The sequence below is a fragment of the Mus musculus genome, chromosome 11, assembly GCF_000001635.26.
Source record: "Mus musculus strain C57BL/6J chromosome 11, GRCm38.p6 C57BL/6J".
NCBI classification, from domain to species: Eukaryota; Metazoa; Chordata; class Mammalia; order Rodentia; family Muridae; genus Mus; species Mus musculus.
The window spans coordinates 32,661,610-32,686,435 of NC_000077.6; the positions used below are offsets into that span (position 1 = coordinate 32,661,610).

At 42.2% G+C, this 24,826-nt stretch overlaps 1 protein-coding gene across 8 annotated transcripts in view; it reads left to right on the top strand.

Annotated features, from left to right (window-relative positions):
* The window catches only part of Fbxw11 (F-box and WD-40 domain protein 11), a 104,262-nt gene that overhangs the window by 19,055 nt on the left and 60,381 nt on the right, over positions 1-24,826 (top strand). For 4 of the 8 annotated variants that reach the window (NM_001363353.1, NM_134015.3, NM_001271347.1 and 1 more), the window contains one exon: positions 18,592-18,693. The exons of the other annotated variants lie outside the window; for them this stretch is intronic. In NM_001363353.1, the coding sequence (NP_001350282.1) occupies positions 18,643-18,693 (51 nt within the window). In that variant the 5' untranslated portion in view covers positions 18,592-18,642. The remainder of the gene's footprint in view (positions 1-18,591; positions 18,694-24,826) is intronic. 8 annotated transcript variants of the gene reach the window in all.

Genomic DNA, 24,826 nt, shown 5'->3' on the forward strand with positions numbered 1-24,826 from the left:
TTCCTTATAACTGGAGTTCCAGATGGTTGGGAGCCACTGTGTGGGTGCTGGGAACCAAGCCCTAGTCCTTTGCAAGAGCACCAAGTGGTCTTAATCATTGAGCTGTTTCTCCACACCCCTTTAATTTTTAATTATGTGCATGTGAGAACAGGTACCTGCACTCTGTCATGTTTTTTTTATGAGGGAAAGTCTAGCTATGGTAGTCTGGGCTGGCCTTAAGTGTATGACAGTCTTACCTTGGCCTCCCAATGGAGTAGGATTACTGGTATGTGTTACTATGCCTGGCAAAGGGTGTGTGGTTTCTCTGAGAAGGGTGAGTAAGTAGTCGTGTGGATTGCTTAGTATAGCTTGGGCGAAGCAACTGAGGGATATGAACTTGCAAAGGTCCATTATAACTAAACTTAGACTTCTTTTAGGTCACAAGTTACAGACGAGTTTACATATGGACAGGAATCCCACAGACAATTTTATTTGATCTGCATAGCTTTTAAGGATTTGTCAATTCCTGGGCCCAATGTGCTCACATCTTTCAGTACACTCCATCCATTCCATAGCTTAAATATGACCCTGCATATCAGCACACCCATTTCTGGTTTTGTATGAAAAGCTGGAGCGTTACTGGCCTTGAAGCCAAGCTTGTGCTCTCCTGTCTGCCCTGCAGTCTTGCTCTCCTGTGTTACCTGCTGCTGATGCATCTGGGCTTGTGATTCTTGCTTGGACCAGAAGATGAGTGCAGTGGACATGGATTATGGAAGTTGAGCAGCATCTGTGCTTTATAAAGATTATTCTGGCAGTCAGTTTAGAGGCTGCATTGAAACAAGAAAAGTTGGAGCAGCTAATAGACTGTTGCATTATTCTAGGGACAGATGGTGGAAGAGGAGGAAATGAGTCATTTCAGCTATGGAGTGGATAGAGTGTACTGATAGATGTGAGCACATTGTGCCCAGGAATTGACAAAAGAATGTAATTCTTATGTTAAAAAAGAAAAAAGACTTTGTTGTGAGTGTGGAAGTGCACACTACAGTGTGCTTAGAGGTCAGAGGACAACTTTTGGGATCCGTTCTGTCTGGTGAGGCGGAGGCAGGAGAATCACCTCACCCTAGGAGTGATGGAATCACAATTGAAAATGTCCAGCATTTTTATTGATTTATTTTTTAAGGATTGAATTCAAGTCCCCAGGGTCACACAACAAATGCAAACTCAATCTTGCCAGACTTGTAAGTTCTTACAAAACTCTAATTTAAAACACAAAGTCCTGGGATTGAAGATTTAGCTCAGTAGTAGTGTCTTGCCTGAATGGGCATGGCTTTGAGTTCAGTTTTTAGCACTGCAAACAAGATAAAAACACATAGTACTACTAAGGATATGATAGAGATTATTTCCAAAGCCCTTGAAGAGTTACTAATGCCTGCCAGCTCTCACAAAGGTATATATAGGTTAGCTGTGTCTCTTTAGCCATATGTTCATATACTCTGCCCATAATTATATCTGCGAAGTTTTCCTATTGCATCTGGTTCTCCTGTGCATCTGGAATCTTTTTTTTGTTTTTGTTTTTGTTTCTTTCTTTTTTTTTTTTTTAAAAGATTTATTTATTTATTATATGTAAGTACACTGTAGCTGTCTTCAGACACTCCAGAAGAGGGAGTCAGATCATGTTACAGATGGTTGTGAGCCACCATGTGGTTGCTGGGATTTGAACTTCGGACCTTCGGAAGAGCAGTCGGGTGCTCTTACCCACTGAGCCATCTCATCAGCCCCCTGTTTTTGTTTTTTTCGAGACAGGGTTTCTCTGTATAGCCCTGGCTGTCTTGGAACTCACTTTGTAGACCAGGCTGTCCTCGAACTCAGAAATCTACCTGCCTCTGCCTCCCAAGTGCTGGGATTAAAGGCATGTGCCACCACCGTTGGCTTGGATAACACTTTTAAGTAGTCAGAATCCCAAGTTTCTGGTGAGTATACAGCTCTGAGATAGAAACGTTGGCTTGTGGGTGGGCATTGATGGGCATAGGGAACTTAGATAAGACAACTGACATAGAAGAGTTGAGCTGTGGATAGCATTTTGGGAACTTAGAGAAGACGGCTCAGGTGTGTTCTGAGCCAGTTGCAGGTGCTAGTCCAGTTTAAACTTCTATTGCTAAGGTAGAGTTCCACTAGAATCCATCACCTAATGTTTTACTAGTCCTTGCCGGTCTGCCTAATGAGTGTGTGCTGTTATCTTTATTGTAGCCTTTCTTTGCTTTTTATTTAATTAGGTTAGTAGAGTTGGTGTTTAGTTAAATGTACTACTTATTTTAAGTGTAGTGTTTGAGTTTTCAGAAATACATATGCTCATATATAACCACCACCATAATCAACATATGGTTCGTTTTTATGCTTTTAAAACCTTTCCCACTTTCCTTTGCAGTCATTACCCTTCTCCCAGCGTCCCCAGTGTTCTGCTTTCTGTAACTGTTGGTTAGTTCAATCTGTTCTGGAGTTTCACATGGAAAGAGTCATTTAACATTGTATACACTGTGTACTCCGGTATGTTTGCTTTGTTCTGCTCAGCGTGGTTTTAAGATACATTCATTCATCAAAAAATCTCGAGGGGGGTGGCAGGCTGTACGTTGTGTTGTATGGATGTATGCATGTGGATAGGAGTGTGCCTTGGGGGCCAAAAGAAGAGTCTCCTCCCTTCACGTTGGAGTTGCAGACACCTGTGGGTTGCTGGTTTATCATGTGGGTGCTAGAATGGAAGTATGGTCCTTAGGATCAATCATGCAGCAAGCACACCCTTTCTTTCCCACTGACAACCATCTCTCCAGCTCCAAGAATTGTTCTTTTTATTGCTAGAGGGTTTGTTAGTATTGTTTGATTTTTGGGAATAGTGTAAGGGAGCATTATGTAGACTTTTGAGGATGTTTGTTTCTAGATAGATGTACTTAAGAGTGTAATTGTTGGTACAGCTTGAATTCAAAGAGAAAAAAGCCTCCTTTTTGTGCTCTTAAGAGTTGTGAGGTTGTGTGTTTGGGTTTATCTTAGATCCTCAGTTCTCCAGTTCTTTGCATAGTCCTACTAGGGATCCTGTTACTCAGTTCAGATCCAGTGCTACCTGGCGTTTGTGCTACATCCCAGTTTGCCCTACTTCAGACAGCACTTCCCAGTCCCTGCTTACCTTGGGAGTTTCCACAGCCCTCTTCCTCATGCTCAGTAATGTGCTACAGTGGCACAGAGAGTCCAGGGCACACTTTACTTAGGGTTACTAACTTTATGAAAGGATATTATAAGATTTGTTTCCCTTTATTTTACAAGTAGTGAGTGTTTTGCTTGCATGTGTGATTAGTGTCTGAGGAGGCCAGAAGAGGTTGTTAGATTCCTTGGCACTGGTGTTATAGACAGTGCTGCCATGTGGGTGCTGGGAATTGAAGTCAATGCCCTTCACTACTGAGCCATAGCTTCAGCCCATAAGAGGATATTATAAAGGATACAGATGCACCATCCGATCAAGAGGTGCCAGAGGTGGTTGTCTGACAGCTCCCCTGCCAAAACAAACCTTTGGGAGCTACCTTACCCACAGATGCTTTAGTTTGGGAGTTAACCTTACTCACAGACGCTCAGTTCTGCTTGAAAGGATTGATTATAGGTAGGAAGTGGTCTTCCCCTTGCACTTAGGGAGTTCCAAGTTTTAGAAGCCATTGTTCCTGGAAGGAGGCAGAGGATACAGCAGAGAATCTGGGGTGAACTGTGTATTCATTATACCACTATATGTCCACATGTGGCTAGAAAAAGAAACTTTGAAAATTCTCCAAAACAGTAAGATATGCTTTTATTTCCTCTAGCAACATGCAAAGATTTAAATTGCTTTATACTCTTGTGAGCCTTTGCTGTACTTCTCTTTAATTTTGGTTTAACCTTGTGGTTTCACCTACGGAGTGACTACCGATGTTCCTCCGCTTTTGTGTGCTTGTTGGCTACTTGTATATCTTGTAATAGATGTGCCATTTTATGCCTTTAACACCAGCACTCGGGAGGCAGACGTAGGCAAATCTCCTAGGGCTATGTTGTGAGACTGTCTTAAAAAACAAAACAAAACTCGAATTTGTAAAAGGACAGAATTCCACCAAATTAACGCAGAGATCTTGATTGGTTTAAAACTGTATTTCCAGGACCAGGCAACACTTCGTTGCATACATTGCATACCCAGTGCAGTGATGGTATTGAGTAAGTGAGGGAGGAGGTTTGTTTCCTATTGAGAAGGCTGAGGCAGTTGGTCTGGTCAGAGTTGCTTCTTTGTGGTCAGGGAGATGAATAATAGAAAAACAACTGGTGTGTTAATGCCAGGTTAGTTTAGGGTGTATGAGGGATAGATTAAAGATTGGACTGGAGGGACTTTCTTTGTCATGGCAGTTTGGAGAGCTTGTCTGATTCCTAGGAAGGTAAGATAATTTGGTGATGTGGAGACATTAGCATGGGCTATTCCACATTGATTTTTAGTCTGACCTGATAGGGCCCATTGAAGGAGTTCAGTTCCTACAGTGGGCTCCTGTAATTTTTACTTCAATTTAATTTATCTTTTATTTTTTTTAAAGATTTATTTATTAGTGTATGTGAGTTCACATCTACAGTGAACTCACATACACTAATATGTATCTGAGTTCACATACGTATTAGTATGTGAGGGCATCAGATTCTATTACATATGGTTGTGACCCACCATCTGGGAATTGAATTCAGGGCCTCTGGAAGAACAGTCAGTCAGTGCTCCCCCCCCCCTTTTTTTTCTTTTGGTTTTTCAAGACAGGGTTTCTCTGTGTAGCCCTGGCTGTCCTGGAACTCACTTTGTAGACCAGGCTGGCCTCAAACTAAGAAACCCACCTGCCTCTGCCTCCCGAGTGCTGGGATTAAAGGCGTGTGCCACCACGCCCGGCACAGTCAGTGCTCTTACCCTCTGAATCATCTCTTCAGCCCCAGTTTATATTTTCTTTTGCAGAAGTATCCACTTGCATTTTAGAAAGAAATAGAAATAATATGAAGCAAGACCAAAATCCCCCAAAGCTCCCTTGATAACTGCTTTTTCTTTCAGTGTGCTGTAGTGCTTTCTAAGTATGTGGTCATTGACATAAAGTGGAGCTTCCTAGTTTTAGTGTGGATGGAATGTTTTAGACAGTTTCAAACACTGTCAGCAAAACTAATGAGTCCATGGGAAGGTAAACTGGGGTTTAAGAATGTTTCAGCCTGGATTTTATAAAATTTATTTTAAACTTAGTTTTATTGAGACAGAGATTCATGTAACTGAGTAGTCTATGATTATCCTGCTTCCCCTCGGGGATTGCAGGTGTGCACACCTCACCTAGTCTCTTATTTGTTTGGACAAAATAATAAAGGTTTGTTGTGATTTTTTTTCCAGTTGAAAGTCATAGAAAACTCAAAACTGTTTAATGCTAAGAAAGGGAATTTCTAGTTTGAGAGGAAAGGTCTATGTGGATCCAGGTTGGGCATGGTGTCTTCAGCAGCTCTGGTTGCATCTCTTGCCCAGCTCAGTGGGGAAGAGATTTCTCATTTGGCTCCCACACAAGTCTTCTGATTCAACCTTGGCATGTATGAGCACACTGAAGCAGTAGCTGACTGTGTAATGTGGTAGAACACTGTGGCTGTTCAGCAAGCCTGTAGACTTCTTTAAAATTGCTTTTTATATGTGCATTGTGTGTGTGTTGTCTCTATTAGAGCCTCTGGCATGGGAGTTATGGACAGTTGTGATCTGCTGTGTGGGTGCTGGGAATTGAAGCCATGTTCTCTGGAAGAGCAGCTAGTGCTCTTAACTGATGAGCCCTCTCTCTAGTTCATCCTGTAGACTTTTCTAGAGTTAGCTTGCTGATTATTTGCTTACTCAACAGGTATTTATTGCACTTCTGTTGCATACAGATTCTATGAGGACCTGAGAACACTATTGTATAAAATGTTTATTTCTTGCTGATTGCTTATAATCTTCTATTTCTTGTAATAAAACACCTGGTTATAACAAATAGTTTTTGAGGAAAAATTAATGGCTTTTTTATTTTGTTATATTTAAACCTATTTTTGACTTTTTAATTTTTTTTTTTCCCTCAAGACAGGATTTCTCTGTGTATCCCTGGCTGTCCTGGAACTCACTCCATAGACAAGGCTGGCTTCAAACTCAAAGATCCTTTCACCCTCTGCCTCCTGCATGCTATAATTAAAGGCATGCACCACCTCCATCCAGCTGATTAATTCCCAAGAGGCAGTAATCTCATTTTCTTAGCCTCTCGCCCTCATTCCCAACTGTAGTAGCTGTTTCTTTTTCTATAGATTGCACATGCAAATGATCATGGAGGTCAGAGGTCAGTGTTGGTTGTGCTTTCAGATGCTGTCCACATAGGTTTTTGAGCCTGTATCTCTCTCTCATTTGGCCTGGAGCTTGATTGATTAGCTAGGCTGAAGGTCAAGGACCCCCAAGGACTGACCTATCTCTTCCTCCTCAGCTTTGGGACGACAGCCGTACACTTTCAAACTCAGGTCCCTGTCCTTGAAGGACAAGCAGTTAACTGACTGAGCTAACTCCCCAGCTGCCTTCTACCACCTTTCTGTGAGAGTTGTATGTGCGTGGCTATGTGTGTGTGCATGTCAGTGCATGTTCGAGTCAGGGCCAGAGGTGTCATTCCCAGGAAGCGTGTCTGTCTCTTCTGAGACAAGGCCTCTCATTGGCTTGGGCGTACCGAGTAGACTAGACAGGCTTTTGGGTGATCCTAGGTGTCCTAAAGGAACTGAGATTACAAGTGTGTGCCACCAGGCCTGGCAGTTTTGCATGTGTTCTGAGAATTGAATTTAGATCCTGCTGCTTCCCAGGCCTCTCCTTGCAGACTTGAATGTGCAGCCTATAAGTTGTTCTGCATGGCACAGATCAGGCTGGAACTTGCAGTCTTGCCTCTGCCTCCTGGCTCCTGAGGTTACAGGTGTGTAGTCACACTTTTGCATTCTGTGTTTGCTCTGTTATTAAAAAGTTCAGTATGCCGGTGACATCTGTGTAGTAACAAGTTTTGAGAATTCTGGAATTTTGGTTTCTTTATAAAACAAAGAAATACTACAAGAATGTGCCTTTGTTTTAATCCCAGGTGTGGAACATGGGCTGCTTCGGATTGTCCACAGCTGCTGACCATGTTTTCTCTCACTCTAGCAGGGGCATAGTTTTGCTGAAGATAGTTTCTGTGATTGTGTGACGTTTGGAATCCTGGGAATTTTTCAGAGGGTATATAAATGATAGGACCCCTGAGAGGGGTGGTTGATGGGTTTATTAATAGTATTTAAAGAAGAAACATGAAAGAAATTAGATTCAGATCTCTCTCTCCTTCTCCTTCTACCTCTTTCTCCCTCTCCCTTCCTCTCTCCCTCTCTCTCCCTCTTCTTTCCTCCCTCTCCTCCCTCCCTTCCTCTCCTCCCTCCCTTCCTCTCCCCTATCTTTCTTTCTCTCCTATGTGTGATAGTGGGTGAAACTGGGGGGATAAAGGGTGGGAAAAAGAAGAACCCACAAAGTAGCAAAGACTAGCTACACATCTGTGTTACTGGTCTGTGGAGTATTTTAATTATTTGCTTATAGCTAAGTCAGTCACAAAGTTATTGAAACAGTTGTGTTAAAAGGATTTGGGGCAAGTTAGTAGGAATCCTTTATTTCTTTACATGTGGCCTTTACGTGGCTTCACTGGTTCCTCCCTGAGCAGTGCACCCATACTCAGGTGTGTGCCTGCAGAAGCACTTATTATCCTTTACCATTGTCTGCCTTGAAGATTAAGTGCTTTGAATGGCTAAGTGCTTATAGCCCAAGGCTAGAGATACAGAGGACCTCCTGGAAAAGCAGTGTAAAGACACAAACACAATGTTTTGTTTTTCGAGACAGGGTTTCTCTGTGTAGCTCTGGCTGTCCTGGAACTCACTTTGTAGACCAGGCTGGCCTCGAACTCAGAAATCCCCCTGCCTCTGCCTCCCGAGTGCTGGGATTAAAGGCGTGCGCCGCCACCACGCCCGGCTAACACAATGGTTTAAAGGCTCTTTCAGCACCAGCATGCACTGAAATCCCTGGCTTCAAGTATTGAGGAGTCTCCCTACCTACTTACCTGGTAGGAAACAGTGTGGAAGAGTAGCAGGAATCTCTTACTGAGGCCAGGCTGAAAGACAAGTTTGGTTGTTCTGGGTGCCTGGTGGGCAGTAAAGCACACAGCTTTATTACTTAAAATCAGTTAGACTATGGGAACAGTAGCCATGTGGGAAAGAAAAGTGTGAATTTAATTATAAAATTATGGACTGGTGATATGGCTTAGGGAGCAAAGGCAGCTCTTGACTAATTGAATTCCATGCTGGGACAGCGGAAAGAGAGAGCCCATTTCTTTAAGTTAGGCTTGTCACACACTGCCCACATAATACACATGCACACAAAATCAGTCAATACAAATGTAATACAGAATTTAAGTCAAGGGCTGATAAAATGTGCCTACCCCACGGCAGCCAGGCTTGTGGTTCTTCACTTCCAGAGTGTCCTCACTCAAAGAAGCATGATTTTGATCACAACTGCTTTCTAAGTCTGCTGTCTGTAAAAATGAGAGCATCGAGGACCTGCCATTGGGGTGTGTTTATTTGGGGAAGTAGGGCCTGAATAACTTCTGAAGTTGTTAGTGTTTAGAGCTTGCAGAGGCTTGTTTACATGGTGTTCCCAAGGATGCTATCAGCATCCATCTTCCATCTTGCTTTTAGTTTAGTTTAGTTAGTTTTGATTTGATTTTGATTGTTTTCTTGGTTTTCCCCTGAGACAGTGTCACTCTAACCCAGGCTGTCTGGGAACTTACAGTATCATCCAGGTGGCTCTCAGACATACTGTAGCCCAGTCTGCAAAGTATTGAGATCCTGCCTCCTGAGTGCTGAGATTACAGGTTTGAGCTGCATCCCCAACTCATTTCCCCTTTAAGCACTAATTCATAGTTTACAGAGCCAGGAATCATGCTAGATGGAGAAAGCTTGGGACAGTTTTGCAGTAGATCTACAAAAGATTTTTCAGATACCAACTGATTTTAGTACTGTGGACGACAGTGAGGTGGGCTTTGTGGACAGCATCTGCACTGTAGGAGTTAGCCACATCTCTCCCTTTAGTAAACGAGGAACCATACAGCATTGTTTACACAAATCACCTCCCAGACCAGATTATTTGATTTTGTCATGCCTTACAATGTTTGCTGAAGCATATAGTATACTGGCCTCTATAACAAATATTTTTGAATAAATAAGTAAATAGCTTAAAATGAAAAGGCTAATTGTCCCTGAGCCATCTTCCTGAAGCAGTTCTCTCTTCCTCGGAAAAACAAGACTATCATATGGGAAGAACGTTTTTCTCATATGTTCTTTTGTTTTATATAAAACATGATCAATTTTGTACCGCTTACATGAAAACTTTGTGTGCTAGAATGCAGTAGAATCTTATGCAGGCATTTCCAAAAAGTTGCCTTGTGAAGTAGAAGGCCCTGGAAGGGATGAGGCTGTACCTGTACCTGTGCCTGTGGCGCTACATTAATCCATTTTCTGTTGTTGGGACAAAATATCCATTGGTGGTACTTTCCAAGAGGAGAGGTTTATGGAAGTGACAGGGTTGGAGGCTGATAGTCCAGGATCTTTTGGTTTCTTGTGACATTACAGATGTGCCTATAATGGCAGGAGTGCGTGCATTCAGAAGGGATCACATGGAGACTAGGGCAACATCCTCTCTTGGGGACTGAGACCCCATGAACTACATCATTCTTAATGGGACAGTGTTCCATGACCTAACCACCTTCGAGGTCCCTCTTAAAGGTCTACCACCTCATAGGCTAGCATGCTGGTTAGCAAGTCTTTAGCACACAGGAACTCTGATGGTACAAACCTATGGAACCATAGCCAATGGGAAGGAAGGACGTAGACAGGGCTGAGGACTTGTCTCTCTGCTGCTTGTCCTGTCAGATGGAAGTCCTCCTGGTGCTGGGCATGGGAAAGCAGAAGCTGCCACAGTCAAATATGGTTCAGTGTGGTTCCTCCTCGGTGGGAGATCACTGGCTTTCTAACTGGAGCTCAGCTATCTGGTTGGTAGCCATAGGTGGGAAAGTGAAACTACAGTAGCGTCTTTGTGTACGTTTCTTAGGTGTCAGAGTCTAGCCAAACTGATGGCTGTTTATCCCCATCTGCTTGTGACCTTCACTGAAGGTCAGGGTCAAGTTGCTGTGATCAGATACCTGAGTAAGGATGGAAAGGCCAGTGTTTTGTCCTCAGGACATAGGATCCCGAAGCTTGAATGCTCTATTTCCAGGTGTATGTGGTCAACTGAAAGATTAAAATAAAAAGAATTGCATCTTATTCTGAGTATTTTGTATGTAATAAAATGGGACCATAACTTTTAGTCCCCAGTTAGTGCTTTTATTCACTTAAAGCTTTTAAAATTACTTCAGTGTATTGGGATTTTTTTTTTTTAAATGAGTATTCTCTGGGTCATGGATAGGCTCCTGTTGGATGGTCCTATGTGGCAAACATCATGCTTTTCCTATGGGTACTTCAAAACTACTATTTGGTTCTTGTTGCTGGCGGGTTTATGTGCTATTATGTTTAGTATGATCTGATCTGATAGATGCCTTTGTGTTCCTAGATAATGTCTTTGTTTCTTCTCCTTATTATAGAATCTTATTTGTAAATTGATGAGTCATGAGTGCTTTTCAGACTCTGAATCCATGTGGTACAGTTGCTCCTCAGAGGTTATGTATGTCAGTTACCCAGCTACACTCCTTTAGGGCTGAGATAGGAGTAACAGGTTGATACAGTTTGAATTAATGGGGGGGGGGGTGTGCTAGTTTGGAGAGCTTAATATTAAACAGAGAATAATAGGTGGTGTAAATTAGAAAAGGAAATGGGTTTTGGAGTCAGAATTCTAGATCTATCGCCTCCCCCCTTTTAAAGGCAGTATTTTACATACCCCAGGCCGGCCTGGAAAACTGGCTACTTAGTAGAGAATGGCCCTCAGTCTTCTCCTCCTACCTCATTAGTACAGTTCATGGTTGCCCGGGGCCGGGGGCGGGGGTGCAGGGGGACAGGGAGGCAGGGAGATGTTTTCTTAAGTAGTGTAGCCACTGACAGTTTAGTTGTAAATAACCCACCACCCAAACTCCTATAGCAACCTTAATTAATCTCCATGTGCTACTCACAAAGCAAAAAAGAATGGTTGGGGAATAGGTTATCCATAGAGTACTTTGCCAGCGTGTTTAAGGCTTGGGTTCACAATAAAAATGTAAATGTATTATGTTTGTAAAAATGAACAAACATAATAGAGGAAAAGAGGGGAAACAAAAAGTAAATATCCTTTATCCCTCTTCTGGAGATGCCCGTGATGGCTTCGTGAGCTTAGGGGTTTGAGTGTCTTTCCTGGATCATCGCTCAAGATGAAGTAATGGAACTGAGAGAACAGTGTGTAAGAATGTGTTGCACTCTGGCCTTGAGTTCTAACTCTGTCAAGTTTTTGTCATTGTTGATCTGTTTGCATCTCTAAAATTCAGCAAATAGTAAGTTTCCTTTCCTTATTTCTTCCCTCTTCTCCTGTTTCTTCTTGTCATTTCTTTACTTATTGTATAACTTAGCTTGAGAATACTCTGGTATAATATCAGTGACAAGTAAATATGCAGTTCTAAAGTACAGTTGCTAAGAATTAAGTATCAACTGTCATGGTCACATGACACATGGTTATTGTCCAGTTCTGTCTTTAACAGAGTGTCCTGTTTGAAAGATTGTTGTTATACATGAAGGCATGAGTCGGTATTGTATTTTTTAAAGGTATGGAAAATGCATTTGAATTGTGAATTAACTTTATTATTGGTGTGTGTGTGTGTGTTGCATGCATGTGGGTACACATGCTCATATGAATGGGCCATGATGCAACTGGTAGTCAGAACATAGTTTTGGGGAGTGGATGCTCTTCTTCCGTTGTGTTCTCTAGGGGATTGAAACTCAAGTCATTGTTAACATTCGAAGCCTGGATTCTAAGTCTTCCGAGACTAGGAAAAGCCTTGTGGTTATCTGCCGATACAGACACTATTGTTTCTTGACAGGTGACAGGTCAAGCAATTAGACACAAGAGCATGGTTCTTAATTTTGATTAATTATAATGCTTGCTATGTTTGTCTTGAGATGAGTGCTGTCTTAAGAGAAATTTGAGTAGGTCCTTCTGGCTCTTGAACCGAGGCTTAGAGAGCTGATGCTGGCTGGAGATTTTCAGTGAAGTGCTTGTTACTGTCCAGTGTCCTCCCCGAAACAGATCTTTTCTTTTATTCTAATATTTAGTCTAATATTCCCATTCCATCAGCGTGACTCCATTTGTTTTCCATCTCATAAGGAGGGTATAATGGAAGTCTTACGGGGAAGAAAAGATTTGGACTCTGAGTGTTGTTGGGTACTGGCTCCTCGCGCGTTGAGCGAAGTTCGCAGTGTGTGAACCAACAGTCAGTGCCTTGCAGTTAGTTCCCTGAGAGCCTTTTCACTTCTCAGACTGTGCTTTTTCTCTAGCTGCCAGGACCCACTTCTCTGCTAACATAGTCGAGCACCTCCTACCATGTCGCTCGCACCAGTGGTTTGATTGCCGAGTTAACACTTTTTTGTGTGTAGTGTGTGTGTGCCCATGTATGTGCACTCAAGTTGGAGGCAGTGCTGTCCTGCGGCCCTCTACCTTAGCTTTTAAGACCCTCTGTCATCAAACCTGGAGCTAGTGGTGAGCTAGACGGATCGGCCAAGGAGAACTCCAAGGGTCCTTCTGCTGCCTCCCCAGTGCTAGGGTTTCCAAGTGTGCACCACTACACACAGCTGCTTTTTTTTTTTTTTTTTTTTTTTTTTTTTACGTACTAGGTATCTGAGCATAAGGCTGGAGTTAGTGGTGGTTAGGAACTACCTCATATGGGTGCTGGAAACCAAACGCAGGCCCTCTTCAGTAAGTGCACAGGCGCTTCCCCTATTGAGCCCTCGTCCCTGCTTCGGAGTTTTGAATTTTGTGATTTCTTGCTTAACAGAATTAAATGGTCCAACATTCATATTTATTGAACTTTAACAAAGTTTACAGTAATCTACTAAAGGAAGCTGTGGTTTTGAACTGTTTACTTCTACCTGTTATCATTCTGTTCTTTATGAATAGACTGTCATCTTGTGTTTACTACATGTTCTAGAAAACAGGTTTTTCCTTTGAAGCTAGCTGTAGATTGATAGTGTGCTCCATTTCCTACTTGTTGAGCTAAGAATCCATGACCTATTTTTTAAAAAGATTTATTATTTCCTATAGTGCGTGTGTGTTGATGTGGGGGTATGTGCACAAGAGTGCTGGTGCCCATGGAGGCCAGCTTGTCAGATCTCTCAGGTCTCTCAGGAGCTGGAGTTAGTGGTGGTTAGGAACTACCTCATATGGGTACTAGAAACTAAACTCAGGCCCTCTGAAGAGCAGTAAGTGCTCGCGGCTGCTGAGCTACCTCTGGCCCTACATTTCAGTATAAGTATCAGCTGACTTTTGCCCATGCAGAGGTTGTGCCATTCTTAGCTCTGCATATGCTCTTTTTTTTTTTTTTTTTTAGATTTATTTATTTATTATATGTAAGTACACTGTAGCTGTCCAGAAGAGGGAGTCAGATCTTGTTACAGATGGTTGTGAGCCACCATGTGGTTGCTGGGATTTGAACTCCAGACCTTCGGAAGAGCAGTAGGGTGCTCTTACCCACTGAGCCATCTCACCAGCCCTGCATATGCTCTTTATTCTTGAAATCCATCTTTTCTTTTCCCCTAACTGCCTCTACTCAACATTTCAGGGTTTCTCTCCTCCTCTGGATAGGTTGTCTATGTGTGGTATATATGTGTGTTTATACATTGTCCAGATATCTTCCTGTGTCTAGGGGAAAGTCTTGTTTGTTTGTTTGTTTGTTTGTTTGCTTGCTTGCTTGTTTGTTTTACTTTTTTCTGTGCAAATAGATTTTTATTGAATGAGGTGCGGTTGAGGACATTCAGCTGAGGACATCTCAGGCATCCTGATGTGAGTTGGATGAAGGTAATGGTTGATTTGGTGAGAAGGGAATTACAGGAAATCAATGCAGATTTCTAAATCAAGAAACCTAGGAGAGTTTTGAATTTTGTGATTTCTTGCTTAGCAGAATTATGACAACATACCTCTGTGTATTGCTTTAAAAGAATTGCCTCTCTGAGAAGGAATTAGGCAGGAGATTCAGAATCAGGCAGGAGATAGGCCAGTGAGAGCCTTTGTGAACACTCTGCAAGCTGGCCAGTGAGAACACAGGATGGTGGCAACTACTTTATTTAATTTGTGGTTCCAATGGTAATTACCCCCTTTAATAAACTTTCAGCTTTTGAAAAATGTCAAAAAGTTGTTACTCTTGCCTTTTACCACCTTCAAGTGCTTGCCGGTTGGTGATGAATCTGGCAGAATCAGTAAGCAGCGAGCACCTTCGGTTCGGGTTCCTTGGCCAGTGCTTTGTTTGCCATTAGAGTGAAGAGGTATCCATCCTGATTTATATTTGCCATTAATACTAGAGCCTAGTATGAATAATTCCATGTTTTCTATGAATAATCTTAAATTAGAGTTCTGGACATTAGAAGTAGCTAAATATGAAATTGTGACAAGTGTATATTGGAGATTTTATGGCCCCTGGGATGGTCCTTGTGAGAGTCTGTGGGGCTTGAAGATGAGGTTGTAAGAAGAAAGGCTTGCTTGGCATTGCTGACGGTTGGTGACTAAGTGGGTCAGTACATATTTGTTCATATTGGTAAATACGCTATTCAGGGTCAATTCCTCAGACCTACTATAACAGTAAATAAAGATATTTAAGATATTTAAAAATACACAGGAAGGGAGGGAGGAGCAGTCAGATTGTGAACATAGCTGATGAGAAGATAGTTTCTATTATTTTAAAAAAATAACAACTTGAGTTTCCAACCAAGTCCTGAAATTTAAATTAGAAGCAGCTCAGATCAATTACTGTTAAGGTTTTAGCTGCATTTTATTTGATGTTCTTAGATTAGTGAGTATAGAACTTTTGGTTTTTGCACCTATTCAAGTTGGGCCCGTGTCTTTCTGTTTTTTTAGGCTTAGGGCAGCCTTTGTAATAAGGACTTTCTTATTACACAGTGCATGGATTTCCTGCAGTAGCCTTTTTTGTTGAGTAAAGACTGTTTCCAGCAGTGTGTCTGGCTAGTTACCCATAAGATAACTGAGTATGGGATGGAGCACTCCTAACATTAGACTTTTAACTTGCACTGTCTTAGTCCTCATCTTGCCCTGGAAGGTTGCAGGCCTGCTGAGCTGAGAGCGGAGATGTCTGACTAGGAGGCTTTGGCAGCTGCTTTACAGCGCAGGTGGGAGGTGCCTGGAGCTGCTGTCTCTGCAGTCCCTCTCTGAGGCAGATTGTCAGCTGTGGAGCTGCTGTTCTAATTTAGGATTACTAGGATCAGCCCCAACTCAGACCTGACAGTGTGAGGTTTTTCGACCAGAAGTTGCATCTCTTTAAATCTATTTTCCTATTCTGAATATTGGAAAAGTAATGTGCATAATGATGGAAGTGCTGGTGAGCTGTGGTTGGCGAGGCGACCTGGTCACATCTCAGGGACCACTGCCGTCATTCTACAGCATCTGTGGTGGGTGGTAGGAGATAAGCTCTGGGAATTAGGCCTTTAAAGGTTGGGTTGGTTGGTTGGGTGGTTGTTGTTTTGGTTTTTTGCTTTCTAAATAAGAGTTGGACATGCTGGCAGACATGGGAAGGCTCAGGTTAGGATCATGAGGTTGAGACTAACCTAGGCAGCACAGTGAGAATTTGTCTCAAAAACAATCAATCAAAAACCCCAAACAACACCAAAAAAGCAGTGCAAGTAAGATGTTCAGTAGGTAAAGGTGTTTGCTACTCAGCCCAGATGACCCGGAGAACCCTGTCAACCACATGGAGGACAAAAGGAGAGTTCTGACTGTTGTAACCTACCCCTGGACCTCTAGGCCTGTACCATGGCATGCGGGTTTTGTTCTCAGTCCCCCACCCCAAATAAACAAAACTTACAATAATAAAAGAAGCCAAAACAAGCAAACAAAACTCTTCTGGAACATGCAAATTTATGTCAGACTTTAAAAATGGTGTGAATCAGGTTAGGTGTATAGTTCAGTAGCAGGATGCTTTCCTGGAACTCATGAGTAAGTTTTATAAAGGAACAGGACCATTTACTGAATAAATGAAAATTGATTGCAAGTGAGCTTCGTTAATTTGGTATTAGTCAGAAACTGCTGCTGTGATCCTCTTGCTTAGGGTCTGAGTGATTTTGTGATTCAGCAAACTAAACAGTTCAGAAAGAACATCAATCTGTGGGTAGGAATTCCACTCATGAATCACTTGCCTGGCAAAGGTCCTGGGTTCAGTCCCAGGACTGCCAAAATGAAAAACAACAAAATCACCAAGAGAGTCCTAAATTGAACTATTGAGGATATTTGGGACTTTATTTAACTTGAGTAATCCATGTAATTAACATGTGATGTGGGTCTTTTCTCTGACCATACAGTCTGATAGAACTACTATTTCAACTAGTATGTGTAATAATGTGTGTAACGGGGCCTCTGGGTAGAGAGCTCATTTTAATAGAATCACTCACATGCCTATGGACCTTAGATAGCTGGTGTTCAAACAGATCATCTGTAGACCGAGATAGTGTGCTCTTCAGGACTTACTGTGAGACTTTACCGTGACAGTTGTCATAGTAGGAACGGGTTAGAGGAGGTCAAGAGATGGCAGCTACTTTCATTGTATTTTACAAAGCTGTTCTCATGTCTCTCTGAGGTTGCTTCTCTCTGTTGCAAAATGGTTGGACAACAGACTCTGTCCTGTAGCAGCAGACAGTTCCCCACTGTATCTCCCAAGGCAAGCTTTTAATAAGTACTCAGGTTGGAATGTGTGGTGGCTTTCATTGCTTAGAGAGGTCTGCTGCTATTTATTCCATTTGCTGTCTTTGATTTTTGTGTCCTGGATTCACATGCCTTTCCTAAATAAACTCAATATTCTCTACATTATGAGTTGAGCTGTAGCTAGTAAGTAGGAATTGGGTACGAACCCAAGGTCTGTCTGATTTCAGGCAAAGCTTTCTTTGTTTATAATACACTGACTGTAGTAGAGGTTACTAGTGTAAGCCAGGGAGCTGGAGGAACAAGTGTGGCTTGGCCTAAGATCTGTAGAGTAGTTTAGTAGAACTCAAGCACCTATCTTCAGGGTTGGTTTATTTATTTATTATTAAAAATATTTATTAAATACCAGTGTGATGATTACTATATATTAGCTATTGTATGTGCTCAGTTTTACATTACATTTTATTAATTCCTTTGAAAGCAACAGTTTGTTTGTTTTTTTTTAATGGTAGAATGGAGTCAATGAATTTTTTTTTTTCTTCTGGTTTTTCGAGACAGGGTTTCTCTGTATAGTCCTGGCTGTCCTGGACCTCACTTTGTAGACCAGGCTGGCCTCGAACTCAGAAATCCGCCTGCCTCTGCCTCCTGAGTGCTGGGATCAAAGGCATGCGCCACCACGCCCAGCTGAATTGATCTTTTAATTGTTTTGTTTTGTTTTGTTTTTTTGAGACAGGGTTTCTTTGTGTAGCACTGGCTGTCCTGGAATTCTCTCTATGTAGAGCAGGCTGGCCTTGAACTCATAGAGGTCCACCTGCCTCTGCCTCCTGAGTGCTGGGATTAAAAGTGTTTGTCCCCACTGGCTGGCAAGCTATTAATTCTTAGTCTTGTCACCAAGTTTGTACATAAAGTCCAGAATGAAAAGTCACAGGTCACAAAACTCTTCAAGTTTTTTTTCTCTGAGAATGCAGAGATGTTGATGACCATGAGAACGAGGTGTGCTTCAAGCAGTTTTAATCGCCTGTGTCTATCACTGGTCTGTCTTTTCCTTTGCCTCATTCTCTTAAGTCTCCTGCAGTTTGACTGTGGAGAAGTGTAAAACTATTCACACAATGAATGTTAGGTCACCAAAGTTTTTCAGTAGAGGAGGGCTCCCGGCCTTAAAAGAAGGTGGGATTTGGTAGCCAATAACCGAAGCTGGCTCCTCCCTGCTATGCTGTATGTCCTTGTGCAGATTATTCAACAGTTGAGTCTCCCTTTTTTATAGCGTGGTGTGGGGGACAGGGGACCCACTCAGAAGGCCTGCTTTTGTAGTTTCCTAAGCAGTTGAGACTGAGATAGAGCAGAACTCCTCCATAGGCCTTGTGGATTGCCACTCTCCCCGGTGGTCTTGCCTCATGCTCAGACTCCCAGTTCCCTCTCGGGTTTTCATTTAAGCATTCTCTCCCTCTTGATTCTGTTTACTGTATTCCGTGAAACGAGTGGTTGGCAGTGCAAAACCCTGTCCATAAGACAGAAAAGGGCCTGCTCCCCAGGGTTCAGGAAACTTAGGACCATCCCTGGCCTCTAAACTGCATGGGTGCACCCCTGCCCTGACTAACACTCAAGCTGCCTGTGTGAAGGAGTGACTTGTTGCGGCCTCTAACTGCTTCTTCTCTTCCTTCCTTTTTGTCATCCTGCAGTGTTCTGTGCCAAGGTCTTTGTGGCTAGGCTGCGCCAACCTGGTAGAGAGCATGTGCGCACTGAGTTGCCTGCAGAGCATGCCCAGTGTCAGATGTCTCCAGGTGCCTCTCTTCTTTCTTGTTGTAAATGTGTTTTTACGTATGCCATGAACATTTGTTGAAACTTGCAGTAGTGTGTTTAATGCAATGTTAAGTCTGCTAAATGTTCTGTGTAACCCTCTGCTTTCCTCCGGCCTGGACCCCCCATGGAGGAGGAGTACTAGGAAGGCCTTCTGAGCAAACAGGTCTTGAAGGGCCCTTTCTTGCTCCCCTTTCTTCTCCTGCCCTTTAATTCTTTCCCCTCACTACAAAGTTGTGATTCTCATGTTTGTTTAATTGTTAAACCTTTGAAAAACAAAACAAAATACTCTATTTCCCATTTGGCTGCCTTTAACAGTTTTGAGTTAAGAGGGTTTCATAATTAAAACAATTTTCTGTTTTGAAACATCTTTCGGTTTACCTTTTCTCCCCCATTTAAAAAAAAAGAGGGGGGTGGGACTCACAACTAAACCCTGTACTGCAAACCTCACAAATGGAGGTTTATGAAGACCACAGCTTTATGCTACTGGGAACCATCAGCTTGAGCCAACTCAAAAAAAAAAAAAAAAGGCCAGATCTGATACCTGTCCTCAGGGCCCACCCAGTTTTCCAGGCCAAGGCCAGCAGAGAATTCCACAGATAAAAGTAATAATATTGGGTGGGGATTTTGGATGGATGGGGTGGGGGTTGCTTAGGATAAAACTGTGTTAGCAGGAGTGCAGTTGGTGTCAGATCCTGATAAAACCAAGGCCGAGCTCTCATGTTTTTCATGGGAAGTTCCATTTAGAGAGTGTATTTAATTCATTGTGTCAGTAGCAGTATCAGCTTTTATTACTGCATAGTTCATACAGGTTGGTATAACTTTCTTTTAAAAGCAGTATTAAATTCCTGGAGTCCTGATGATACTGCACAGATATTAGGAAATGAGTCAGAGGGATATTGATGGCATGGTTGATTTCACTGTTCTTTCTCAAGGCTTGCTACTCGTGGGTACAGTTTTTAAATGGTGCTAGGGGTTTAGAAGGAAGAAATTTCTTTTATATTGATGTTGAGCCATCATTTGCTTATTGGCCAGCCTCTGAGTAGCACTGGTGTGGTTATTGATTGAAATTGCTATCTTTAGACAGTTGTGCTGGCACCTCATTAACAGCTAGATGGAGTTTAGATTCGACTTACTGCGCAGTTCTTAGGTCTGTTGAAGAAGATAGGTTACAAGTCTGGGATATAGAATTGAGTGTTTCTTTCAGGCTTCTTGCCTTCAAAGGGCAGTGTTGCAGTGATCTCTCTCCTTGGTACCACAGAATGACCATTTGCATTATAAAAGTGTCTCTTCAAGGGTTGCCCTTGGTTTGTAGTGGGCTGACCCAGTTTTAGCCAGAGCTGGCAGTACAAGCAGGGGAAGAATTGTAGTTATAAGTCTAAGTTAGTTATTAATCTGAGGTTCTCTTTGCTACATTCAGTTAAAATTATAGGGCAACATAAGGCACTAGGCAGAGTGCACCAGGCAGTGTGTCCCTACCATACTGTACTGTGGGTTCTCTGGAGGTGCAAGGGAGTGGGAGGAAGTACAGGGTCCTCCTAAAAATGGGGAGTGCCTCCACAGTTCTTCAGAGTCACCTTTCTCTGAGAAAAAAAGATGGAACCTTGCCTTAATCTGACCTTGTTTCAATGAATAGGAGCAATATTGCCTTTAGATACATGTAGGGAACTTTGATTATTAAGCTTTTACTTTGATAGCCTATAATTGAAGGCATGTACCTTAGTGAGATGAACCAAAGGGCTTAGCTGCCTGAAGTTCGAAAATTGTTATTTTGTTCTGTGTGAAAATGAACCGGGAAGATTTCCTTTCTTTCCACTTACTTGTTTTATATAAGCATTGTTGTTGGTTGCTTATTTTAAACAAAAATATGTATGTAGAGTTTTAATTCTTACCTTTAAAATATAATTATTGTTTTTTAAATATAATTATTGTTCTGACTTCTGGTGCTGGGGATTGAACCCCGGGGCCTTGTGTTTTCTGGGTAACTGCCTTGTCACTGAGCTCCAGCCTTGGCCTTCCCTTCCCCTTCTCTTGTCTATGTGGTGAGAACCTCAGGGTTGAGCTGCAGTCTCCAGACAGTGCCAGACAGAGCACCTGTTGACATGCTCAACGTTTGTTTTATTACAAAGATGCCTCAACAGAGTTATTTAAAAAGGCTAGAAGAGGTTGCCTTTGCTTGGGCTGTAGAGGTCTGGGGCGGATACACTGACCCCGTCATAACCTCTGCTTTCAGTCTACTGTCCTATGTGTTTGGCTGTGTACATTTTGAGAAAGCAGAAGTGGAGGCAGTGATTGTATTTAGGCTTAATTTAGGTCCTGTAGGGTTTGCCAGCAGAAAAGAGGGCTAGCAGTCTTTTACCAGCTGTATTTGATGATTCACATTTATTAGGTTTATGACAACCTGTGGGATGCAGGAGTGACTGTCCCCATTTTCCTTATGAGGCAACTGAGGCAGACGATGTAGTTCCCAGGCTGAGATGATATGTGCTGACTGGCTTAGGTTTATAAAACTGGAAAGTGCTGGAGCAGGTGTTTGAGATCCATGGCTGCCTTGGTGCAGACTCTCTTCCCCCATACTGGTTTTTAAATTTCTCTCTTCCTGTTTTTTTTTTTTTTTTTTTTTTTTTTTTAGTATAGCTTCATTTGTGGAAATTGTACTCGTGATAAATAATGTATGGTTTCTTTAGTCATTATTAATTTGAGACTAAAATAAGAAAAACATGCTAAGTTCAAGTATTCCCTTTGCCAAAAGGAATACTTCTGACTCTTAGAGCTAGGAAGCCTGAGTGGATTTCCCAGAATGTACTGGCATGATTGTGTCCTTGGTGTGCAGTGCAGGGACCTTTCTCAAGTGTGCAGAGGAGAGGTACAGCTTGTTTCCTGCTGTCAAGGAACTTTGTGTAGTAAGCAGAACCACAGATTAAAATCCAGACTGAGGGCTGCAGAGATGGCTCAGTGGTTAAGAGCATTCTCTGCTCTTCCAGAGGTCCTGAGTTCAGTTTCCAGCAACCACATGGTGGCTCACAACCATCTGTAATGGGATCCGATGCCCTCTTCTGGTGTGTCTGAAGACAGCTACAGTGCACTCACATACATAAAATAAATAAATCTTAAAAAAAAAAATCCAGACTGAACTGCAAGTGAAGTGTGTGTGTACGTACATACATACATACATACATGCATGTGTGTGCATGCATGCAATAAAGCTCTGAAGTTAGCTAAACCTACGTATACTCATGTTAGACAGCTTAAACTTGGTCCACTCTCCATGTTGTAGAACACTTGGCTTGAAAAGTCTGCATGTCTCAGAATCTAGCTGAGCTGAGCCAGTATCATTTACTTCACAAGCCCAGATTTGACCAGTTGGCTCTTAGGTCAGATAATCCCAGGACCCTGATTTATCACGACTTTGGCCTGAGGTTAACACTTACACGGCATACCTTTTATTGTCTACCTTCTATGTGTTGTGACCTATGATTCTTGGTTTGGTTTTGGTCCTGAGATTGACCCGCAGGCCTTACGTGTACAGGCAGGCATTCTCCCAGTCATGCCCCTGTCCTCATTAGGATCCTCTGCAGAAATTACCTGGGCTGCTTCTTTGTGTATGAAGCTATAGAATCGGATTGGCTTGTCTGAGGCTGTATATTCATTTAGTAGAAAACTGGGTTATGGACCTAGATCTGCAGAGCTGCTGCCCAGACTGCAGTGACAATGGCCTTCTTTAACTTGGCAACGGTCATTTTAGAAATGACAAATTTAACAGTGTTCCTTATGGGTAGGGAGTTTGCTGGGCACACCAGGGAGGGCCAATGGTTGTTTTCATTGACTTCCTCCTAGCTGCTTCTTGTTTCTTGGGCTGTAAAGAACTCAGCCATGAGCCTGAGGGGTAGGAGTGTTGCATGCCTACAGCTGCAGCTCCTGACAGGTTGGCTGAGATATGGCAGGTGAGGTGGCTGCGATGTGGAGTTGGTCTCCAAGCTGGTAAATCCAGATCCATCTTCTTCTGGTTGCTTGAGGCTGGAGTCTGTTCCCGTTTTAAGACAGGCAGGTAGTTTTTTTTATCCTTCAGGCTTTTGACCAACTAAAGGATAATACCAAATGCCTCATGCTGCCGGTCTACTTCTTAGGGGGTGGAAATCCATTTCTTTCTTTGCTTGCAGTGAGCTCTCTATAGAAGAGGCCCTTTTATTTGTAGTACTAGGGCAAGTTAAAAAGAGGCTAGAAGATGAGGCAGATGATGGGGCCTTTGATTAGGGCATGTGCTTCTGGTCTAACAGTGGACTCTCCTGACCACCTGTCCTTTTTTCTTCGAAACACTGAGGGTTTGCTACTTCTAATGATTTTTTTCATTGCACTTCAGGTCTAAAAAATATGATGCTTAGGATGACCTTTGGGATTTCTCAGTGTTAGAGCCTTTAATGTTTTATGAACTTTAAAAAACATTCCTCTCTGTCTGTAGGAAATTTTGCAAAATACAGTGACCAGAGTGGAGATACAGCTTAGTGGTAGAAACCAGACCTTGCAAGCCTAGCACGCACAGAGCCCTAGGTTCAGTTCCTAAGTAGATCAGGGCAAAACAGATGCCTCCCTTCGCAGATCTGCCAGCAACCTCACTACCAATTACCCGAGGGCTTCATTTCACCTGTATCTGGGTAGCTCTGATGATGACAGTGTTCTAACTGTCCTGTGAGCCCCAGTTTGATTTGGAGTCAGCAGAGGCATAAAAGAAGCTGGACTTTGTGTTCCTTGAACTCTCCCTTACCCAGAATACCACTGGGTTGATCTTTTTCCCAGAGGATTTTATTTGCAAACTATTTGAAACCTGGGGTGGAACTTTGCATTTGCAGACATGAGAAGCACTCATCTTAATATTGAGCAGTCTTCAGACTTTGCTGTTTTTCAGGACATTTTAAAATGAACTTAAGATGATGTAACTGAGAAAAATGTTTAACAAATCACTGATTTCTGTCAGCATTTAAAGATTTTAAAATTTAGTTAAAAATGAAAAGGAACAGTTAGTACTGACGACTATAAAAATGCCCATAGTATTATGGTGTGTGTTTATAATCCCAGTACTCGGGAGGCTGAGAAGTATAGAAATCTTAGGAAAGTGTGGAAATTTTTGTTTTCCCGCACTGGTGCGAGGATTGAAACAAGGGCCCTGCTAGTACTTAGCTTGAGCTTCATGTCTGCCCCTGCTCAGGGAAGGGTCCCACAGGGAGTCTGAGGGTAGCCTAGACTACCTAGACTTTAACTCAGAAAACCAGAAATAGGGCTGGCAAGATGACTCTGAGGGTCAAGATGCTTGTTGTCAAGCTTGATGACCTGAGTTCAATCCCCAGGACCCACTTTGTTTTGGAAGGAGAGAACTTACTGCTACAAGTTGTCCTTTGACCTCTATATGTCTCTCTGCTCAAAAACAAACAAACAAACAAACAAAAGCCCGCAAGTGCTAAAACATTTCCTATGACTCCCAAGTTTTACTCGAGGATGTGTCATTTGATACATGCTGGTTCCCAATTTAACGTTCAGGTGAAATGTAGACGGCCACACTATGTACACTCATCAACTAGCTCAGTGCTGTCTTCATGTCAGTATGTGAGATGACGAGCCAGGAACACGCTGCATCTTTTCTCTAGAGCAATATGCATGGTAGATAAGGCTTTACAGTGTAATTTTAGAGCAAGGAAATAGGTAAATGGATCTTAGACTACATTAAAATGTTTTTTTTTCTCTTTTTGAATAAAAATTATAACTTACACTACAACTATTTGTTGTGTTGCTTGTAAAAACTCCCATTTATTTTTCTTCTTGTTTTGTAGTTGTTTATTTTGTTTATGAAGTAACATTTTTTCTCTGAAATTTAGATAGTAGGAGTAGATAAGTATAAAGAAAAAGTAGCAGTGTAGTTGTAACATCAATGTAGCTATAACGTCAATGTATCTGTAACATCAGCTTCCTTTTATTGTTCATTCTGTAATATTTTTGTCGTGACATTTTGACATTTTGTGATATATATGTGTGTGTGTACTATATATATATATATATATAATACAAATTTATGTATTTTCATACTTCATATTGCATTCTCAATTATAAACTACTTTTAAATATTGT